Here is an 18037-nt window from a genome sequence, read left to right on the forward strand (position 1 = left end):
TATGTGAATTGTTGAATGCAATTCTATAAGTATTAACAGGATCGGAGCTACAAGATATGTGTTAGCTAGAGGTGGTACAGCTGAGCTGATTGAGACAGCTGAGAGAAGAACAACAGGATTGGTGAACCCTAGGATAAAGCTAGGAGAACTAGCTTATACACATTGTTGGGTTGGTTGTTGATGGTGTATGCTGTGTCGGAGTTGCTGTATTGGAGAAGATCCTGGAAGAAGCCTATCTCCGAGCGTATTGGGAGAAGAACTTGTGGCTTCAGGACTGCTCAACTGGTAAATGAACTCTGGATTATTTACAAAAGGACTTTGACTGTGATTTATGTATTGAAACTGCTGAACTGCTGTGCATGAGCAAGGACTGTGAGACCAAGACTAGAGCTGTGTATGTATGTAAAAATCCTGTAAATAATACAAGTAATACTTCTATCAGCATGACAAGTGGTTTGGTGTATTCATCCCAGGGAAGTTTATCTACCAATAGCGCCACCTGGTGGATCTTGGAAACACTGCACCTCTGTCACATTTGTCACAGGTCGGAAATTTTGCTGCTGTTTTATTGTTATTGTTGCTGCTGCTGTTGTTTTTACCACAAGTCCCAGAATCACCCAGCCAGGGAGGAATTCTGGGAGTTGTTGCCCCCCCCCAAAAAATGATAACTTTTCAGGTATGATCTATTGTAACCAGCATGGAGTGGCTCTCCTTCCCACAAGTCACAGCAGCTCAGGGGTTTCGGCAACTGGCTGTGGAGCCAGAGGTTGGGAGTTCGATTCTCCCACTGAGCCTCCCTTGCCAGGGGCTGAATATAATGATTCATGGGATCCCTTCCAGCTCTGCAGTTATAATAATAACAATAACAATAACCATGTGATATCAAGTCAATTCCGACTTATGGCGACCCTTTCCAAGGTTTTCCAGGTAGGGAAGACTCAGAGGTGCCTTTCCCCTTCCCTTCCTCTAGGGGGAGCCCTGGGACTGTGCAGCTCACCCAAGGCCACCCAGGCTGGCCCTTCTCCCGGGTGCACAGTTGCGAATTGGACTTCTGATCTCTGGCTCTACAGCCATATAGCTAAACCACCGAGCTATCATCCAGCACCTCAAATGGCAAGTCTTACTTCTTCTTTTCTTGTTTTGTATCAAAATACTTCAAAAGCCATCTCCCACCCTTAGGCCCTACATATATTTTGGGCTTCAGTCCCCATCATCCCTACCAGATTCACAAATTTCTGGAGGGGACCCAGTTGGCCCACCCCATCCCAAAGGACGCCCCCCTCCCGCGCTCATAACTGGATACTCACAGCTCTACGAACTTCAGTATCTCCTCGGTGCCCCACATCCCAGTGTAGACCAGCCATCTCCCCTCTTTGGCATACATTTTGAGGGTAGGGAACTGAGTCACGTTCTGTTGCGTGCAGAGTTTCGGCCAGTCCCAACAATTCACTCTGGCAAGTGAGATCTCTGGGTCTACGTAATATTTATGGGAGAGTAATAAAAAAAAAAGATAATGATACAAATCTCGGTGCTCCTGTCTAAGACACAGGTGTCTATTTTTTAATCTATTTATTTTATGAGATTCATCAGAGCTGAGCCATCTATTGTGTTGACCCACTGAAAGGACACTATTAACTCAAGTTCTAGGGAGCCAGATTTAGGCTGAATATTAGGAAAAACTTCTTAACTGTTAGAGCAGTACGACAATGGGACCGATGATCTTGAGAGGCGATGAGTGCTCCAACGCTGGAGGCATATAAAGAAAAAAAACTGAACAACGCTGTGTCAGGTCTGCTTTGATTTGGGCCCCTTCACTGAGCAAAGGGTTGGACTGAATGGCCTTACAAGCCCCTTCCACCCCCCTTATCTTTTCCTATTTAGTTCCCCTATTCCTGGTTTGTCCTGGAACTAAGAATAGATTCTGCCTCTGAGTCCTGAGCCGTGGACTCATCTTAAAGCAAGATGCTGACTTGGCTCGTCTGTTGGTCGCTCAGCCCTGGCCAGACCATAATTCCAGGAAAGAACCGCCCGGCTTCCAGTGAGAATGCGTGGCATTGCCAGGAAGAGCCGAAGTTACTGTGAATTAACGCAAAGCAGAGCGAAATCTTATATTCAACACCATCTAATGTTTAACGTCACACAACTGAAGGCATTAAATGTGTGGAATAAATTATATTTTGATAGGGCAGCAAACCTTTACAGCTGATGGAACCCAACAGTGCCCCTGAAGTCTTTGGCATCTGGACAGGTAACTTGACAGGTAAATAAGATGCACACCTGAGTCTGGTGAAGGGGTTTGAGTGGGTCCGTGAAGCTGAGACTCCACCATGACTCCTACCCCCATTTCCTCAAAAATAAGACCTAACTTGAAAATAAGCCCTAGTAGGATTTTTCCGGATGCTCGTCATAGAAGCCCTACCCCAAAAATAAGTCCCAGTTAAGTGAAACCTCGCCCTCCACTTTTGTGCAGCAAGCAGAAGAAGATGACATGGCTGCATTTGAACAAATGCAGATGGTTGTGCTTGAAAAATAAAATAAAATAAGCCATAATGCATTATTTGGAGGAAAAATGAATAGAAGACCCTGTCTTGTTTTCGAGGAAACAGGGTAGCAGGCCCAACCAAAGTGGAATGGTCACATCTGGGACACCAGACTAAGATGCAGCCACCTGTGTCAGGAGCAACAGCCGCATCGTCAGAAGAGAAGGGATAGTTCCCGTGGCGAACAGGCAGCAGCTACAACACAACAGGGGTTGCTAAAGGCAACTCCGATGGAGAAGGCCCATGGCTCCCTCTGGCCCATTTGAAAAGGGGGCACAAACTACAAAAATGTGAGAAGTTTTCAGGGATGTTGACAAATCTTTGGTACCAAGTCCTGAGTTCGAGTCTTAGTCGTTGGGAACAATCTGCCTATTGACCCTCTCCACTTCAAGTATAGTTTTAGACACATAAGGGCCTGTAGTTTTACATACAGGATAATTTTGCTATTGTGGTGCTGGAGGAGACTCTTGAGAGTCCCCTGGACTGCAAGGAGAACAAACCTATCCGTTCTGAAGGAAATTAACCCTGAGTGCTCCGTGGAAGTTGAGCTGAAGCTCCAATCCTTTGGCCATCTCATGAGAAGGGAAGACTCCCTGCAAGAGACCCTGATGTTGGGAAAGTCTGAGGGCAAGAGGAGAAGGGGACGACCGAGGACGAGATGGGCAGACAGTGTCACCGAAGTGACCAACATGAATTTGACCCAACTCTTGGAGGCAGTGGAAGACGGGAGGGCATGGCGTGCTCTGGTCCATGGGGTCACCAAGAGTCGAACACAACTAAACGACTAAACATCGACTGAACGACAACAAATAGTTTTGCTACACTGGATGCCAGATGTGGTAAACATGGCTCACCGTTGGTTCCACCTTTTGACCTTTGGGTTGTTCTTTTTTTTAAAAAAAGAAACTGAAAATTCCCAATTAGGGTGGAAGGAGCCAAATCACGGCCGGTCCCAGCCCAGGGCTCCTGCCTTGCTCTCACTGTGTGCGTAAGCAATGATTCGCTGAGGAGCTCTCAGACCTGGAAGATCACGTAACTGTTCACCATTCACTGCGCTTTTTTTTTTAAACGGTGTGTAAACAGCCATCAGCTGCTCGTCTGATGGCCTGCTTTTTGCCCCTCTCCTGTCTTGTGTCAAACCAACAGGACGTCTGCAGAAGCTGTCCTGAGCCGAGTACTCTGAATCCATCGAGCGATGTCAGAGCACGCCAGGAAAGAAACACAACATGATGGAGTTCCTGGAAACTACCAGAACAAACAAGTCCGTGGCTTTGAATGGTGTTAAACGTTTTCCATATGCAAGCCCTATGTTTTTTTAAAAAAGCCGTCCAGAGATGGATTTATGGATATTACTTGGAAGATGTCCTTTGGATTACTCAAATAAGGGCCAAACCCTCTTCTAATTGAAGAAGGCTTCCAATTATATCCATAAATCTATCTTTGGAGTGTTTTTGCTTTGCTTGGTTCAAGGGGTTTTTTGTGGTCGTGGTTCCATATGGCAAACGTGTAACCCAATTCAAGGCCATTTTAAAAAGGCATCTGGATTAGAGGCACTCAAAAGCTGGCCCAAGGAGCTAGCTGCAATCCGGAAAGCCCTTCAGCTCCCAAATCTTGCTCTCTCTCTCTCTCAGTGATTTGTGGCCTTAGGCAAACATGTGTGAGATTTTAGACAACCGTTCCTAGCTTATTTATTGCCGTGTTTTTAATACGGTGGCTTTTATGCAACCTATACAAGAGGTGTTGGATGCAGTCTTAGAAGCCATGCTGAGGATGGGGTGCGGAGTGAAGAAAGCTTGGACATTTTATTTCTTCTGGACTGCCTTTTCCAGAATCCCATTTCTGGGAAAGGCAGACCAAACAGGTAAGGTTTCAAAAGATGATCGTCAGGGACATCCCAAAAGAGAAATCAGCATCAGGGACTTTCTAGCATGGTGCACAGGAGGGGAGAAAGCGGCACTAGAGAGGGTCAGCGTGCCTTATGCCAAGTTGGGTTGCTTGTCTATCCTGCCCTGTGGAATTCCCTTTGACTAACGGCAACTCTGCGAAAAAGAGCAAAAAGCTACTGCCACACCGACTGAGGCCACTGGGTACCAAAAGTCTCTCGGTTCAGTTCCTAGCCTCTCCTAAGCTGGAGAGGCTGGGGATTGAACCTAGATACTTGTGGCATCAAGCAGGCCCCCAGCTCATTTCTAGGACTGCTTTCTTCCTTCCTGTGTTTCTTCCTTCCTTTGCTGCAAGCTAAGATGTCCGTTGGGGTCACGAAGAGTCGGACACGACTAAACGACCGACCGAACGAACGAACAAAGATGTCCGTAGGGCTAATCTATTGATGGGCTCTCTACATAAAGGCTATACAGTGGTTCCCCACATAGCGACGATAATCCGTTCCGGATAAATGGTCACTATCCGGAAACATCGCTATACGGGGCAAAAAACCCCAAAAAACCCTGTTTAATGCGTTCCTATGGGGACAAAACTGACAGTTATGTGAAGATTCCCCATATGGCTGCCATTTTCGACGCCTCGGTAAGCGAGGAATTGGCGCGAAAACGCTGCGGGCAGCCATTTTCTTCATCCAGCAGCCATTTTGGAACTGCCAATCAGCTGTTCTGCAAACATTGCAATGCGAAGATCGGTAAGCGAAACGCTTAACAATCATCGCAATGCGATTTTCGGGCATTAGAATCATCACAATGCAATCGCTTTTGCAATCGCTAAATCCATATTGCTATGCGGATTCATTGTTAAACGGGGCGCTTGTTATGCGAGGCACCACTGTATTGGGTCAGAAACTAGTTTACACTCCAGAGCCAACCCAAAGGGTACCCACAGCCCAGAAGTTGGTTACCCAGTGTCCAGTTGGCACAGTAAAAGGACAGATAAGCATCACCTCCCATGGGCACAAATGTCAAGGAAAGAGGGAGGTGGATGCTCCAGGTAGCACGCGAAGGGGATATTATCCTTTGGGCCAGCCTTCTATGCATCTTTGGGAACCGATCGTAAGAAATGCACATCTTCCTCATAATAGTAGTGTTAATAGTGAGGAGGAAGAGGAGGAAGAGGAGGCTCCATCAGAAACCTCCTTGTAAAAGCAGACTGGTCCATGGGCCAGTGAAATGATTCCTACCCATACCTTTCAGAGAAGCAGCCACCTCGGCGTACGTCTGCATCACAACCAAGGACACAGCTTCCCCTAAAGTGGAAACACAAACAGACAGCCACCCGTTATTCCGGAGACCAAAAAAACTTTCCTGAGTCTTGGCTGATGAACAGCTGACCAAAATCCTGTAGTTTTTGTATAGGTCTTTCTGTTCCGTTCAATAAAGGTATAAAATTTAAATTAAAAAAAATGCTGGAGAAAGAGAGGAGAAATTCTTTGCCCCCAAAAGCTGAATTCAACAGGCCAGGGAAGATACAGGAGTTAAATTGAAGGGTGCAGCTAGATGGTGGCAGAGGCAAGTGTCTGAAAGTGTCGCTCTGCTGGGAGTGTTCTCTCTTAAAGCAACTTTTCCGTCTGCTCAGGAATCATTCCAGCCCAGCTCGCAAAAAGGAATATCCCTATTTATTCTTGAAGGCTTTCACAGCCGGGATTCGATGATTGTTGTAGGTCTTCTGGGCTGTTTGGCCGTGTTTTTAAGGTTCTGCTTCCTAACGTTTTGCCAGTCTCTGTGGCCGGCATCTTCAGAGGACATGAATCAGAACGTTAGGAAGAAAAACCTTCAGAACACGGTCAAACAGCCCGGAAAATCCACAACAACTGCCGGACCAAAAAGCTGCACCTTGGTCACAGGACTGCCTCTTCGCCTCGGCCTGCTGGACAAGGGTCTCTTCAAATTGGGAGAGGCTGTGACGCAATGCCTGCCTCCAGGCTGAACGCTCAGAGGTCAAGATTTCCCATCTGTTGAGGTCCATTCCTAAGGCCTTCAGATCCCGCTTGCAGAGATCCTTGTATCGCAGCTGTGGTCTCCCTCTGGAGCGATTTCCCTGCACTCATTCTCCATGCAGGAGATCTTTTGGAATCCGACCGTCAGCCATTCTCACGACATGTGATCACCAGGAAACAGCTCGTACTGGAGTGCACCACAAGTGTGATTGCACCCTAGTCATGCTACATTTTGCAGGCAGTGCACAAAAGCTGGCCTTCCATTGGGTGCCTCTTTCTCTGCCCTTAGAGAATAAACAAGCCTGCAGCCTTGGGCAGCAAGAGGGACTCGGAGTCTGAAGCCTTCTGAACGAGAACTGCTGGATAGCTGAGGGGGTCTCCGGCTGCAGAGCCAAAGGTTGGGAGTTCGATTCCCCCCATGGGGCCTCCTTGATAGGGCTGGACTGGATGGTCCAGAGGGTCCCTTCCGGCTCTGCAGTTCTAAGAGGATGATGAATGTTTTGGATTACAACACTCACAATCCTTATCATACCCTGCATGGGGCTTGCAGACCAAAACATCCAGGGTGGCTTATTATACCTGGAAGGATCAAGACATAATGGGTCACCCAACTGTGAGCATTCCAAGAATTACAACAGGAAGAGAGAAAACAGCCAGTTGTGAACTGATCTACGTAGGCGTGTGGGGCGTGTACCGTAGACAAGAGCTACACTTTAATTTTGTGATAAGACCCTTTGGGGATCTGGACCGAACAGCAGAATCCAAAGTCGTGGATCAAAACCAGAGGACTGCAGCTGGATCAGACCACGTCGCGTGTCCGGGTCTGCCATGAGCTTCTGGGGAGGCGACAGCATCCCTCTGCGATTGTACTGTGGGACAGACTGCCTCTGTTTGTGGAGGCTCCATGACCCAGCTAAATAGTCAAGCATATGTCGCATATTCCCCTCCTTTCCTTCCATTTATCTTCATATTTCCTGCTCCTCTACCGCGTTCCATGGGTTTTCCATCCTCATCATGAAACAGATGCTCTCTTACTCAACTCCAGTAAATGTCCTAAGCCTCTGACGTTCTCCCGAAAGTCTCCTGGATTCTGTGCCAGCGGCTCAGCCCCAATAGGCTTGTACCTAAACGCACGGCGAGTCCTCAACAGCAGTGAGAGATACAGGAGCTGCCCCAGGAAACGTGACCCGGCTGTTTGCAACGATTGACTTACAGCTGGCGTAGAACAGCACGAGGGTGTAGCTGGCGTCTGCCAGGGTGAGGTCAAAGGACTCCCCCGTCAGGGTCTGGATGCGTCCCAGGAAGAGTTCTCGTTTCTGGTCTCGAATGACAGATTCCACCACCTGGTCATCCTGGATCTCTACAGGGCAAAGAAGGGTACAATGGAGTGAGAGAAGAACCCCCTAAAAAAACAACAACACCAGCAGCATTTGGAATTTCTTTGGTTTGAAGAGGGCAAGCAAACCAAGGAAAAGATTTGGTAACTGCAAGTTGAAAAAACTGATCACATATTTAATCAGGTGAAGCGTTAATCTTCGAGACACACACACATGATGTTTAAGCTAATGTACGCTGATGAAGCATATTAATTAATGGGTTAATGTCTGTATTGTAAGCTTACATAAGGAATATTTTGGAAATGGCTACTTGTAAAATAAGGAGCCTCCTGGCACAGTGGCTAAGCGGCAGGACTGCAGCCAAAACTGTGCTCACGAGCTGGGGTTCAATCCCAGGTAGCTGGTTCAAGGTTCACTCAGCCTTCCATCCTCCCGAGGTCGGTCCAGTCCTCAGCTGGAGGAAGGGGGGAGCAATGTGTAGCCTGCATCACTAACTTGTAAACCGCCCAGAGAGTGCTTGAAGTGCTATGGGGTGGTCTATATTAAGCAGCAGGCTTGGCTCTTTTTTGCTTTTTTTTTTTTACTACTGTCTATATAAACTTTCTCTTTTTTTAGCCTTGTTCAGAGAGACGCTTCAGCCTACTTGCTGGTTTATGAAACACCCCACTCAGGAACCTCTGTTCAGTCCAGGAATCAACCCCCAGACAGCGAATAATCTACCTCCAAATGACAGCCCCTTCCCAAGATGGAAGGATCAGGACCAGTGCACCAGGGACATCCCCAAGGGTTCAGTAAGACAGGCCTACACCATGGGAAGAGGGATCAGGACCCTTTCTAGCTGCGTCAGAACCCAGGTTTCTTAAATTCTGAAAACAGAAGGGTAAAAACTACCCTAGGATTTCAAGGGTTTATGACAATCTAAGAAGAAACGGGGTACAAAATTACCCTGTTCATTGTCTTCCTCCTCTTCCTCCTCCTCTTCATAGTCTTCCTCCTCTTCCTCTTGGACCAGTTCGCTTTCTTTACGCATTTCAACCAAGGCTATGATTTCATCTGTGTCTTTCAAAACCAGGTATTTCACAGACGCCCCCTGTAGATACCCCAGGAGAAGGAACCAAGCTGAGCCCCAAAGCTGAATTCAAGGGGAAGCCCAAGATTTCCCTTGAGTAGGCCAGTAGATCAACACAGCCACACAGTTACAACGGTGAGCAAGGATATGTACCGGTTCGCTCACAGGTCTTCCTTATTAACATATGCACTGGCTGAAATCCTATGGCTTAGCGTAGCATGTTGCGCTACAGGGTGGGAATTTGCCACGTCAGCTCCTCTGTAAAATCCATTGATTCAAATGTGCCCTGCTTTTGTTGTGGCCTTGCCACACAAATCAACAGGATTTCAGCCACTCTCTCCTATTAATTCAAAAGAGGCATATACTTGTAACCCCGTTGAAAAGCAAAAAGGTGAAACCTCTCCCCCAAAGTCTCTTTCCTTTCTTTTCTTTTCTGCACAGCCTGAAAATGTGGGTCCGAGGTTTTAGAATCCTGTGATTTTTTTTCTAAAAGATCAAGTTTCCAGCCCTCAGTGTCGTAAGCCTATATACCATGCTCAACCAAGAGGGGGCAGTCTTGGACCATCTTGCTGCCCCCATCAATCACCCAACCTTGTCAACAGCTGTGGATGGAAACATCCCAGGGGACGATGGGAGTTGTAGTCAGGCAGCATTGCCAAGGGCTACAGGTTGCCTACTCTTTCTAGAGGCACTTGCCTGGCAACAGGCCTCTTTTGATACAGGCAGGCTTACTTTTGAGTAGACACATTGAGGACCACACTGGAAGGAAAGAAGCTGGTCTTAAAACATCCGTGACAACAGACTCACCTCTTCCGGGGTCTTGATGGCCACGTTATTCTGGGGAGGGACATCCCCACCGAGAGAAGTCCTTCCAAGACAAGACATGGACTGAAAGTTAAACTCCGAAACACAGGATATATGAAATGACATTGCTTAGGACCTAGTTTTTGCAGAGAGGCGGATGGTGGGGTGGCTGTACTGTGTCAGAGGGCAGGTGGGCAATTGCAGAACGGCGTGCTCCCCTGCACAGAAACCATTCCTTGCATATAGAAATATAGCAGGTCAGGGGAAAGGCTAACCTTGTTGTTGTTTAGTCGTTAAGTCGTGTCTGACTCTTCGTGACCCCCATGGACCAGAGCACGCCAGGCCCTCCTGTCCTCCAGTGCCTCCCGGAGACACTCCATGGACAGAAACAGAAAGGCTAAAAGGCTAACCTAGAACCCCCTTTATCCAGAGACGCTCGTTATCTTTTTGTGAACAGACCGGCCTCCTGGCTCTTTCGGTCCGAAATGAAGCCTCGTGGGCACTACTTGGCCCTCAAAGCAAGATCCTCTCGCTCACTCCAGACCAGATCCGTGTGTCACGCTTGGTGCCTGCCGCCTCCTTGCTTCGGTCTTCGTTACCGGTCCTTTGAGATCTCGATGCAACGCTTCCACTCGGGAAAACCCTTGACCCACCCTCTCAATTAAAAACAAGTTAAGAAAAGAACAGTCTCCTTGTGCTCTCCAGGCGACAGGGAGGGGGGGCTTTTGCCAAGTCTTGCTAGTTTTAGGTTTTAAAAATATCTATCTATCTATCTATCTGCCTGCCTGCCTGCCTGTCTATCTATCCCTTCCTTCCTCTCTCTCTCTCTCTCTCTCTCTCTCTCTCTATCTATCTATCTATCTATCTATCTATCTATCTATCTATTTAGAGTCTGTTTTAAGAAGAAATGCAGGATAAAATTAAACAAACAAACAAACAAACAAATAAATAAATACGTCACATGTGACCCTGAGGCTCTGAAATGACTAGTTGAGGGATTCTGGGAGATGCAGTTTTTTTCCAAAAGTATCTTTTCTAAGTTACTCTACAAGAAAGCCACCCATTCTTCTCTAGAGCTGAGAAGGAGGTGCCTCTGTGCTCGGCTATGGGTTCAAACCCCCACCTTCCCCTGCCCTCCTCTTCTGTTCCACTGGATCCCGTCTTTTTCTTAACCGATTCCAGCAAACTTCTCAAAGACGGTATCGGAGCGCCACCTAGTGGCTGCGGACCTGCCACCGCCACCCTTCGGGCAGCCTCAAAGGAAGGCTTGCAGCTCCTACGGTTCTGCTCTGTTTTCTGTTAAAAAAAAAAACCCCTGAGATCCATTCACACCCCAGCTTGGGTGCAAAAGACATTGAAATAAAGGAAAGGATTTGGAAATCGAGACCTGACGAAACGGCGGGATTCCACGGCTAGAAGATGCAATCAGGGCCAACAATTTTAGATGGCTTTGAAAGGGGAAAGCTCAGTGGTTTAGGTGTCTGGCTGCAGAGCCATAGGTGGGGAGTTCGATTCCCCCCCCCCACTTTGTCTCCAGGGAGAAGAGCCAGCCCGTGTAGCCTTGGGCCAGCTGCACAGACTCAAGGCAACCCTGGAAGAAGGGAACGGTAAACCACATCTGAGTATTCTTGACCTGGAAAACCTAGAAAAAGTGTCATCCTAAGTCAGAACTGACTTGACGGCACACCTTTATTATGGCTGGATAGCTCGGTGGTTCAGATATCTGGCTGCAGAGCCAGAGGCCGAGTGTTCAATTCCCCCCCCCCCCGGGAGAAGAGCCAGCCCGGGTGGCCTTGGGCCAGCTGCACGGTGGTCCTAGAGCTGCCTCCAGAAGAAGGGAACGGAGAACCACATCTGAGTGTTCTTGACCCGGAAATGGGTCACCATAAGTCAGAATGGCCCGGGATGGTGGGCACTGAAAGGGGACCGCACACATTCGGTAGCTCCCAGGTATGATGGCCATCTAACATCGAGCAGCCGAGGCAATTTGTCTCCCAAAACCCAAGCATCTGTCTTGCTACCATGGGCACTGAACGCAGGTCCAGGCAAGCTCCTGGTCTGACCCACGAATGAAATAGGGCCCCAACAAAGTAGACTTTGACCCACAAAAGCTAACACAGAACTCAAATTATCAGTCTGTAACATGCTCCATGCTCTTTGGCGATCTCATGAGAAGAGAAGTCTCCCTGGAAAAGACCCTGATGTTGGGAAAGTGTGAAGGTGAGAAGGGGATGACGAGATGGACGGACAGGGTCACCGAAGCGACCAACAGGAATTTGACCCAACTCTGGGAGGCAGTGGAAGACAGGAGGGCCTGGCGTGCTCTGGTCCATGGGGTCACGAAGAGACAGAAGTGACTCTTCAACAACAACATGCTCCAAGATTTTGTCTCCCACGCCCCACTTTTCTTCTGCCAACATGCTCAAACCAAGATGGCTCCTTCTCTGAGGATTCTTTCATCTCTCAGAATGGAGGTGAGAGGACATACCAGGATCCTGCCGGTGTCTTCCCCTTCCCCCCCCCCGCATCCCAAGACCTCAGGGGATACCTGGACAAGAGGAAGACGCCTGCCTTCCCCAAAAGCCTCCAGGCCACGGATTCTGCGGTCTTCTTGTCGGCTTCCAGCGTCTCTTCCCGGCTCAGAACGAAGATCAGCGGCAGGCCAAGCTGGAGGTGGAGGGGAGAAAACTTCTCTGGGTCTTCGGCTACCTCCATCTGAAGGAAAGAAAGAGATTCAGTCAAGAGCCCAAGGTGTATCCCCTCCATCGCTTCTGTGGGGACTGTGTTCCTTTTAAGTTGGGGACCCTTGCAAGCAAGAACAGCAGAAAAAGCTTTCAGAAAATCACGGGCGGGCCGAGATTCATTGGGAGAACAGCCACAATTGTGATGTTGTTTTCTGGACATGCTTAAGCTCCCAAAACACATAAATCTTTTATTTTTCTTACAAAAATCACAAAGTAAATGGGAATATTTTACCCATTCAAGTCTGGGATAGTGTCAGGAAATAGGGTTTGGTGAGAGGGTTGACATAAGTCACAACATGATGATGATTGAAAGGGGATGGCATGCATTCATGGATTACAGAAAGGGGACTGCACAGATTTATTACTGTTCTATTCCCCGCAGGCCCACCAGACCTCCGGCAGAGTGAGGCACCGTGACCTTTCTGGAGGACATCTTCTAAAAGCCCATCCCAGAAGGGTCCACAAGATTCTAGAAGTCACCGTCCAAAAATCCTCCATGCCACAGAATTCCAGGAGGTGTCGCCCAAAACATCAGCCTCCCCAAAGGTTTGTCTAAGACTCGGATGTCTGGAAACAAAACCTGGACGAGGAGAATTGGGGAACGGGGAGGGGAGATCACGGCCACCATCAACTGTACCACCAAGGGTTGCCCCATCAGCTTCAGGAACTTGTAGATGTTCAGCGTGGTCATCATCGGCTCCATCGGAGTCCTTCGGCACGGCTGGCCTAGATCCGGGTCCGCCTTGCAGTGGCAGAAGAAAAGTCTAGAGGAGGGAACGTCTGATTCTCCAGGACTGTAAGAGGAAGAGAAAAGGAGGCAGGTGAAGGATCTAGGCCAGGCTGGCCAGGCCCTTGACTTGTCTTTTTGTTCCTATAGGTGGACAATTTCTGGATGCAGAAGAGCAAACACCTATAGGTTTTCTGCTGTATACATCATGTTTGGCTCAGACCTCTCTAGGCAGCCCTATGCATCAAGGCAGCCCTATGCATCAGTCAAATTCTCACCTCTTCCCCATTCATGCTAGCGAAGGATCGTTCATGCTTTGTAATGGCTCAGGACCGTAGGAAGCTGCTTTTTAAAAGAGTCAGACAGGGTCTCCTCTAGCCCAGTGCCTTGATCTCTGGGAAAACCCTACAAGGAGATCCCTGGGATTTCTCAACAGGGTCCCATCCGAGGATCGCCCTGTCCCAAACCCGGCTCAGCTTTCAAAAATCAGGCCAAAAACGATGCTTCCTATTAGCCCTCCCTCCTGGTTTAAACTCATTCTAACCCGCCTTTCTCCTTATAAAGGAACCCCCCAGGTGGCTAACAACAATGAAAAGACAGTATTTAAGATTAGTAACAATGAGTATACAATTAGAGATGGGCCTGATTTGATGGTTCGGTGTCATTCACTTCCAGAATGAACAGCTGATCTGCATTTGGGCGCCCTGACCTTTCTGGTGGGGATGCCCGCTCAGAGGCAGTGCCCGGAAGAGGTGGGGGTGCTGCCACCTAATGGGTGCCACCTGGAAGGGAAAGGGCACTGATCAGCTGTTTGGCCAGGAAAGGACCTGAGCTGAACGGTCAAACCAGGGGTTTCTGCCCATCTCTTAAAGGATCAATAAATACCATACCAAAAAAAACATAATCAATACCAAAAAAAACACAACCAAAGCAGTAAGGTACATTTTAAAAACCCAACTAGGCAGCTATTAAGGAAAGCTTCCTTGAAGATGAAGGTCTTCACCCGCTTGTAGAAGATGGTAAAGATGGGGCCAGCTTGGCCTCCAGTGGAAGGGAGTTCCAGAGTCTTGAGTGTAGCAACAGGGAAGGTTCTCTCCCATGTCCCCACCAAATGGACCTATGAAGGTGGCGGGACCGAGAACGAAGAAGCTCACACTCCAGTTAACAGTTAGCCTTGAAGGCACCACCACAGTTTTGTTTTTTAATATTATTTTAACCTGGATATTTGGATATTTATTTTATCTGGCTTGGTCCTCCAGAGGTAGAGCAACCCTCCTGATTATGCTTTCTTTCTTCCCGATTTGGGCATCACACCAGAGAAGCCTTAACAAGCTACCCTTCCTCAAGTGGATTGAATCTTCATCTCTATTCTGGCTGGGGAAGACGGCCATGGCAGTCCAGCACATCTGGTGGGAACTTGGTCAGGGGACAAACTGCTCAGGCTATGGAAGACAAGCTTCCTTAAGCTTGGCAGAAAATCAAAAGGGGGACACAGCTTGCATATGAAAACACCCAACTCCAACATTTGCTGTTCCTCTTCTGGGTGTTTATGGTCATGGTGGTTGATGACTCCTGGAGGAGATTTCCAAGCTTCTCTGCCAACGATCCACAGAAAATCTTTAAGATTTGAAGGAAACCACACAGAATCATCTAGTCTCCTAGAGACCATTTTTGCTCATCCTAGGTAACCAGGCAGATGGCGAATTACAAGTCAAGTTAGACTCCATTGAGAGATGGGGGGTAAAGGGTTACACACACACCCAAAATCTGTACTCCCAAGAGATTCTCCCCATGCCAAGCCCCTGAACTCTTAAAAGGCTCATGATTCTCCAATACTTACCTAATGCTCCGCAGAAGCGTCACTTCAGTGGTTAAGGCAAACTTGAAGGCACCATAAACAAAAGCTGTCTCCATCAAGGCTCTGTGCTCTAGGAAGAGAAAAGATTTGCTCTGTGTGAGGTTCGCTGTTCGTGTCTTTTGCCCGAATGGACAACGGACAATTGTCACTATGGAATGGACACTGTGGTTTTATAACACCTCCACTGGATAGGGCTAGCTTTTGGCAGAACACGTTTGACTGAGGAATGGGTTTCTCGGGGGAAAGCTTCAAGCAACATGAGCTGGGCTTGATCAGGACACAATTCTATGTAAGGATGCGCTCTTTCATTTTTCTTGGACTCCAACTCCCAGAATCCCCCAAGAATTCTGAGCATTTTATCTCACAAACACACATCTACAGACACCGATATTTCACTCACTTGGCGCAGGGCCTACCTCTGAAGATGCATGGCCTTCCTCAGCCTTGTTTCCTACAGTTGTCACACTACTTCCTGGGAGTCATAGTTCTTCAAGAGGCACCCTCTATAGGGCCTAATGGGCATCCAGATGATGAATGCCAGGAAGAACCACAACAACTTCTCTCTTTTTTGTATATTAACAACAGGAAGCAAGGCCCATGTGCGCTGTGTAGCTTCAAGGATAGGCCTCAGTCAAAGTGAGTGAAATGTAGGGGTGGGTTTGTGGGCTGAAAGCCCCAAATTTCCACCTGGGAAATTCTTGATGATTCTGGGAGTTGGAGCCCCAAAATTTAAAAAAACAGCACACCCCTAATCCTCTGTGCAGTTTTACTTCTTGCATGTGATCAAGTCGCTTCTGATTTACATCAACTCTACAAATTAGTGACCATCACCCTCTTCAGGAATTAACAGTCCTCATCAGTGGATGAGGACTGATAGTTACAAGGAGGAGGATGGGATGGAGAAATTCATGAAGGACAGCTTAGTGGGCAGCGCCTGTGGTGAAAAGATACAACGAGTAGAGGAGTTTCCACAGAGAATGGCAGCACCGCTCAAGCTAATACTTGTTAGTACTGTGCAGAACAAGTCAATGGCAAACCACATCCGTTTTATAGCTTGAAGCCCTATAATGATGAGACAATCCAAAGTGCATATCAAGCAGGGAATAAACGTAAATATATGCTTGAGACACAACACTTTTGTTTATTGCTCTTCAGGTCGAAGTTCTTTTCCTCTTGTTATGGTTTTCAATGGTTTTAATTCTACGCCTGTGCTTTTAAAAAATGCAGGCGAGACCAAGTGACCCCTGTTTGCCCAGTTAAGAAGCTCAGCGTACCTACCTGCGGTACCAACTGCTTGGACGTAGGCAAAAACCAGGTCTCTTTGACCCTTCAGGGAGTCTTCTAGATTTTGGAGGTCCACCAGCGTCATCACATACTTCACTTCGTTGAAGAGGAGGGCACTGGGGAGAAAAGATGGGGTGGGCGTGAACCAAAGGCAGGAATTTTCGGCCTCTTAACATTAAGCGCTGGCCTCTCCCTCCACGCTCTTCCACAACATTGTCTCTGCAACACTGTCACACTTTTGGCATTAAGAGGCTCCGAAGTGGGAGTCGGTCTCTGGAATCAGTTGCGCGTCTCAAACCAACAGTGGGTCTCGAACCACCGACTCCTGGAGGTGTCAGGAAGAGTTTGGGCTGGTGGACATCCATGGAAGAGGCACTCGAGGAAAGGACTGCAAAAAAGACCAGCTGGAGCTTCTTAAAAGCCACAACCCACAACCCAACCCTGAAAGACGGAGGATCCATGTTTCAAGGGGCCCAGCAGCCCGAGAAGCCCTCCTTTGGGGCACCACCCACTTCCCAGCGTCCCCACCACTGTTTTCCCTTGTCCCTATCCATCAAAGGACAGTCAAGATTTTGTAGCCAATAAATACAATCCTCACTGAGCACTTTGGGGAGCCCCCTTGCCCTATATTTCCCCCCCTAAAATGGTGGACGTTCTGCTCTCCACTAATCTGCTCCTTCTTAGGTGGGTGGGCTCCAGCTCCTGAAAGATCCACACTCAGGGGATGAGTTTGCCACTGGCACACCGGAGTGACCAGGCTGGTCAGCAGGTCAAGAGAGAGCCAGGTCCTTCTCGTTGGTCCTCGGCTGGTCCAAGGGTGGATTTATCAGTTGCCTTCGTTCTTTGACCTACTCCTGCTCCAGCTGGAGTTCATGAGTCTATCTGAAGGTCTTGCGTTGTGTTTATCACCTGCAAGAGCAAAGGAACGTCGGCCCTCCGGATGGTTTGGACTGCAATGCTCATTATCCTTTGTCAGGGTTGGAGGTGAGACGGATAGCCGCTACGGACCAAAACTTCTACAAGGCCAAAGACTTCCCGCTTCTGCCTTACTAATTTAGTGTCTCGTTCCGTCAAGCCGTACCGCAAACATGTGCTGCCTGAGGGCCTTTCAGGTGTTGTGCGTCAACACATCTGGAGAGGAACATGTTGGGCGTGACATTTTTCCATTTTTCCTCTTTTAAATAAATGTGTAGGTTACTGTACTATGGTTATTGTTCGGACATTCTCCTCCAAAGACTTTCCACCCAAAATCCCCAGTCCTCTTCGGTCACTGTTTACCCTTCAAACGACAATTACTTCCAAGCAAACAGCCAGGTCCTCTCCGGTAGCAAAAACACCAAACAGATTTCTGGCACCTTGAAAACTGCCATTGCTAGATTCAGCATAAACGCATGCAGACGGTCGTCCACTGGCATTTACACAAGTGGGCTATAGTCTGCCAAAGCTTACACCAAAGAAAACGGGTTCGTCTTCCAGACACCAGAAGAATCATGAGTGTTTTCCCAAAGGAAAAGAACAGGGGACGATATGCAGTTGGTGGGACGGTTAAGTGGACCTTCTACTTAAGGAATTAATCCGTATTGGAACGGTGGCTGCAGGTCAAAAAGTCTGTAGGTCGAGTCTCCATTGACCTTCAATGCATTGAAAACCGATTAATCCCATAACCTGCCGTTTTTGTTCCACATTGGGGGGTTTTCTGGTCTGTAGGTCGATTCTCCGGCTGCCAGTCAAACCTAAATTTTGCAGCCAGAGAAGTCTGTAACTCGAAAAGTCTGTAAGTCAAGCCGTCTG

At 48.1% G+C, this 18037-nt stretch overlaps 1 protein-coding gene and 1 long non-coding RNA gene across 2 annotated transcripts in view; one reads left to right on the forward strand and one right to left on the reverse strand.

Moving 5' to 3' along the window:
- The window catches only part of TXNDC16 (thioredoxin domain containing 16), a 44239-nt gene that overhangs the window by 13899 nt on the left and 12303 nt on the right, over positions 1-18037 (reverse strand). The window contains exons 6-14 of the mRNA XM_078384175.1: positions 16241-16362; positions 14945-15032; positions 13015-13171; positions 12182-12348; positions 9637-9697; positions 8706-8850; positions 7637-7783; positions 5674-5733; positions 1308-1473 (exon numbers count right to left, since the gene is read on the reverse strand). Coding sequence (XP_078240301.1) covers positions 1308-1473; positions 5674-5733; positions 7637-7783; positions 8706-8850; positions 9637-9697; positions 12182-12348; positions 13015-13171; positions 14945-15032; positions 16241-16362 — 1113 coding nt within the window. The remainder of the gene's footprint in view (positions 1-1307; positions 1474-5673; positions 5734-7636; positions 7784-8705; positions 8851-9636; positions 9698-12181; positions 12349-13014; positions 13172-14944; positions 15033-16240; positions 16363-18037) is intronic.
- On the forward strand, positions 199-12847 carry LOC144586272 (uncharacterized). Its single transcript, XR_013541002.1, has 2 exons — positions 199-285; positions 12760-12847. It is a non-coding gene; the product is annotated as an uncharacterized LOC144586272 (long non-coding RNA).

The sequence above is a fragment of the Pogona vitticeps genome, chromosome 1 (genome assembly GCF_051106095.1).
Source record: "Pogona vitticeps strain Pit_001003342236 chromosome 1, PviZW2.1, whole genome shotgun sequence".
NCBI lineage: Eukaryota > Metazoa > Chordata > Lepidosauria > Squamata > Agamidae > Pogona > Pogona vitticeps.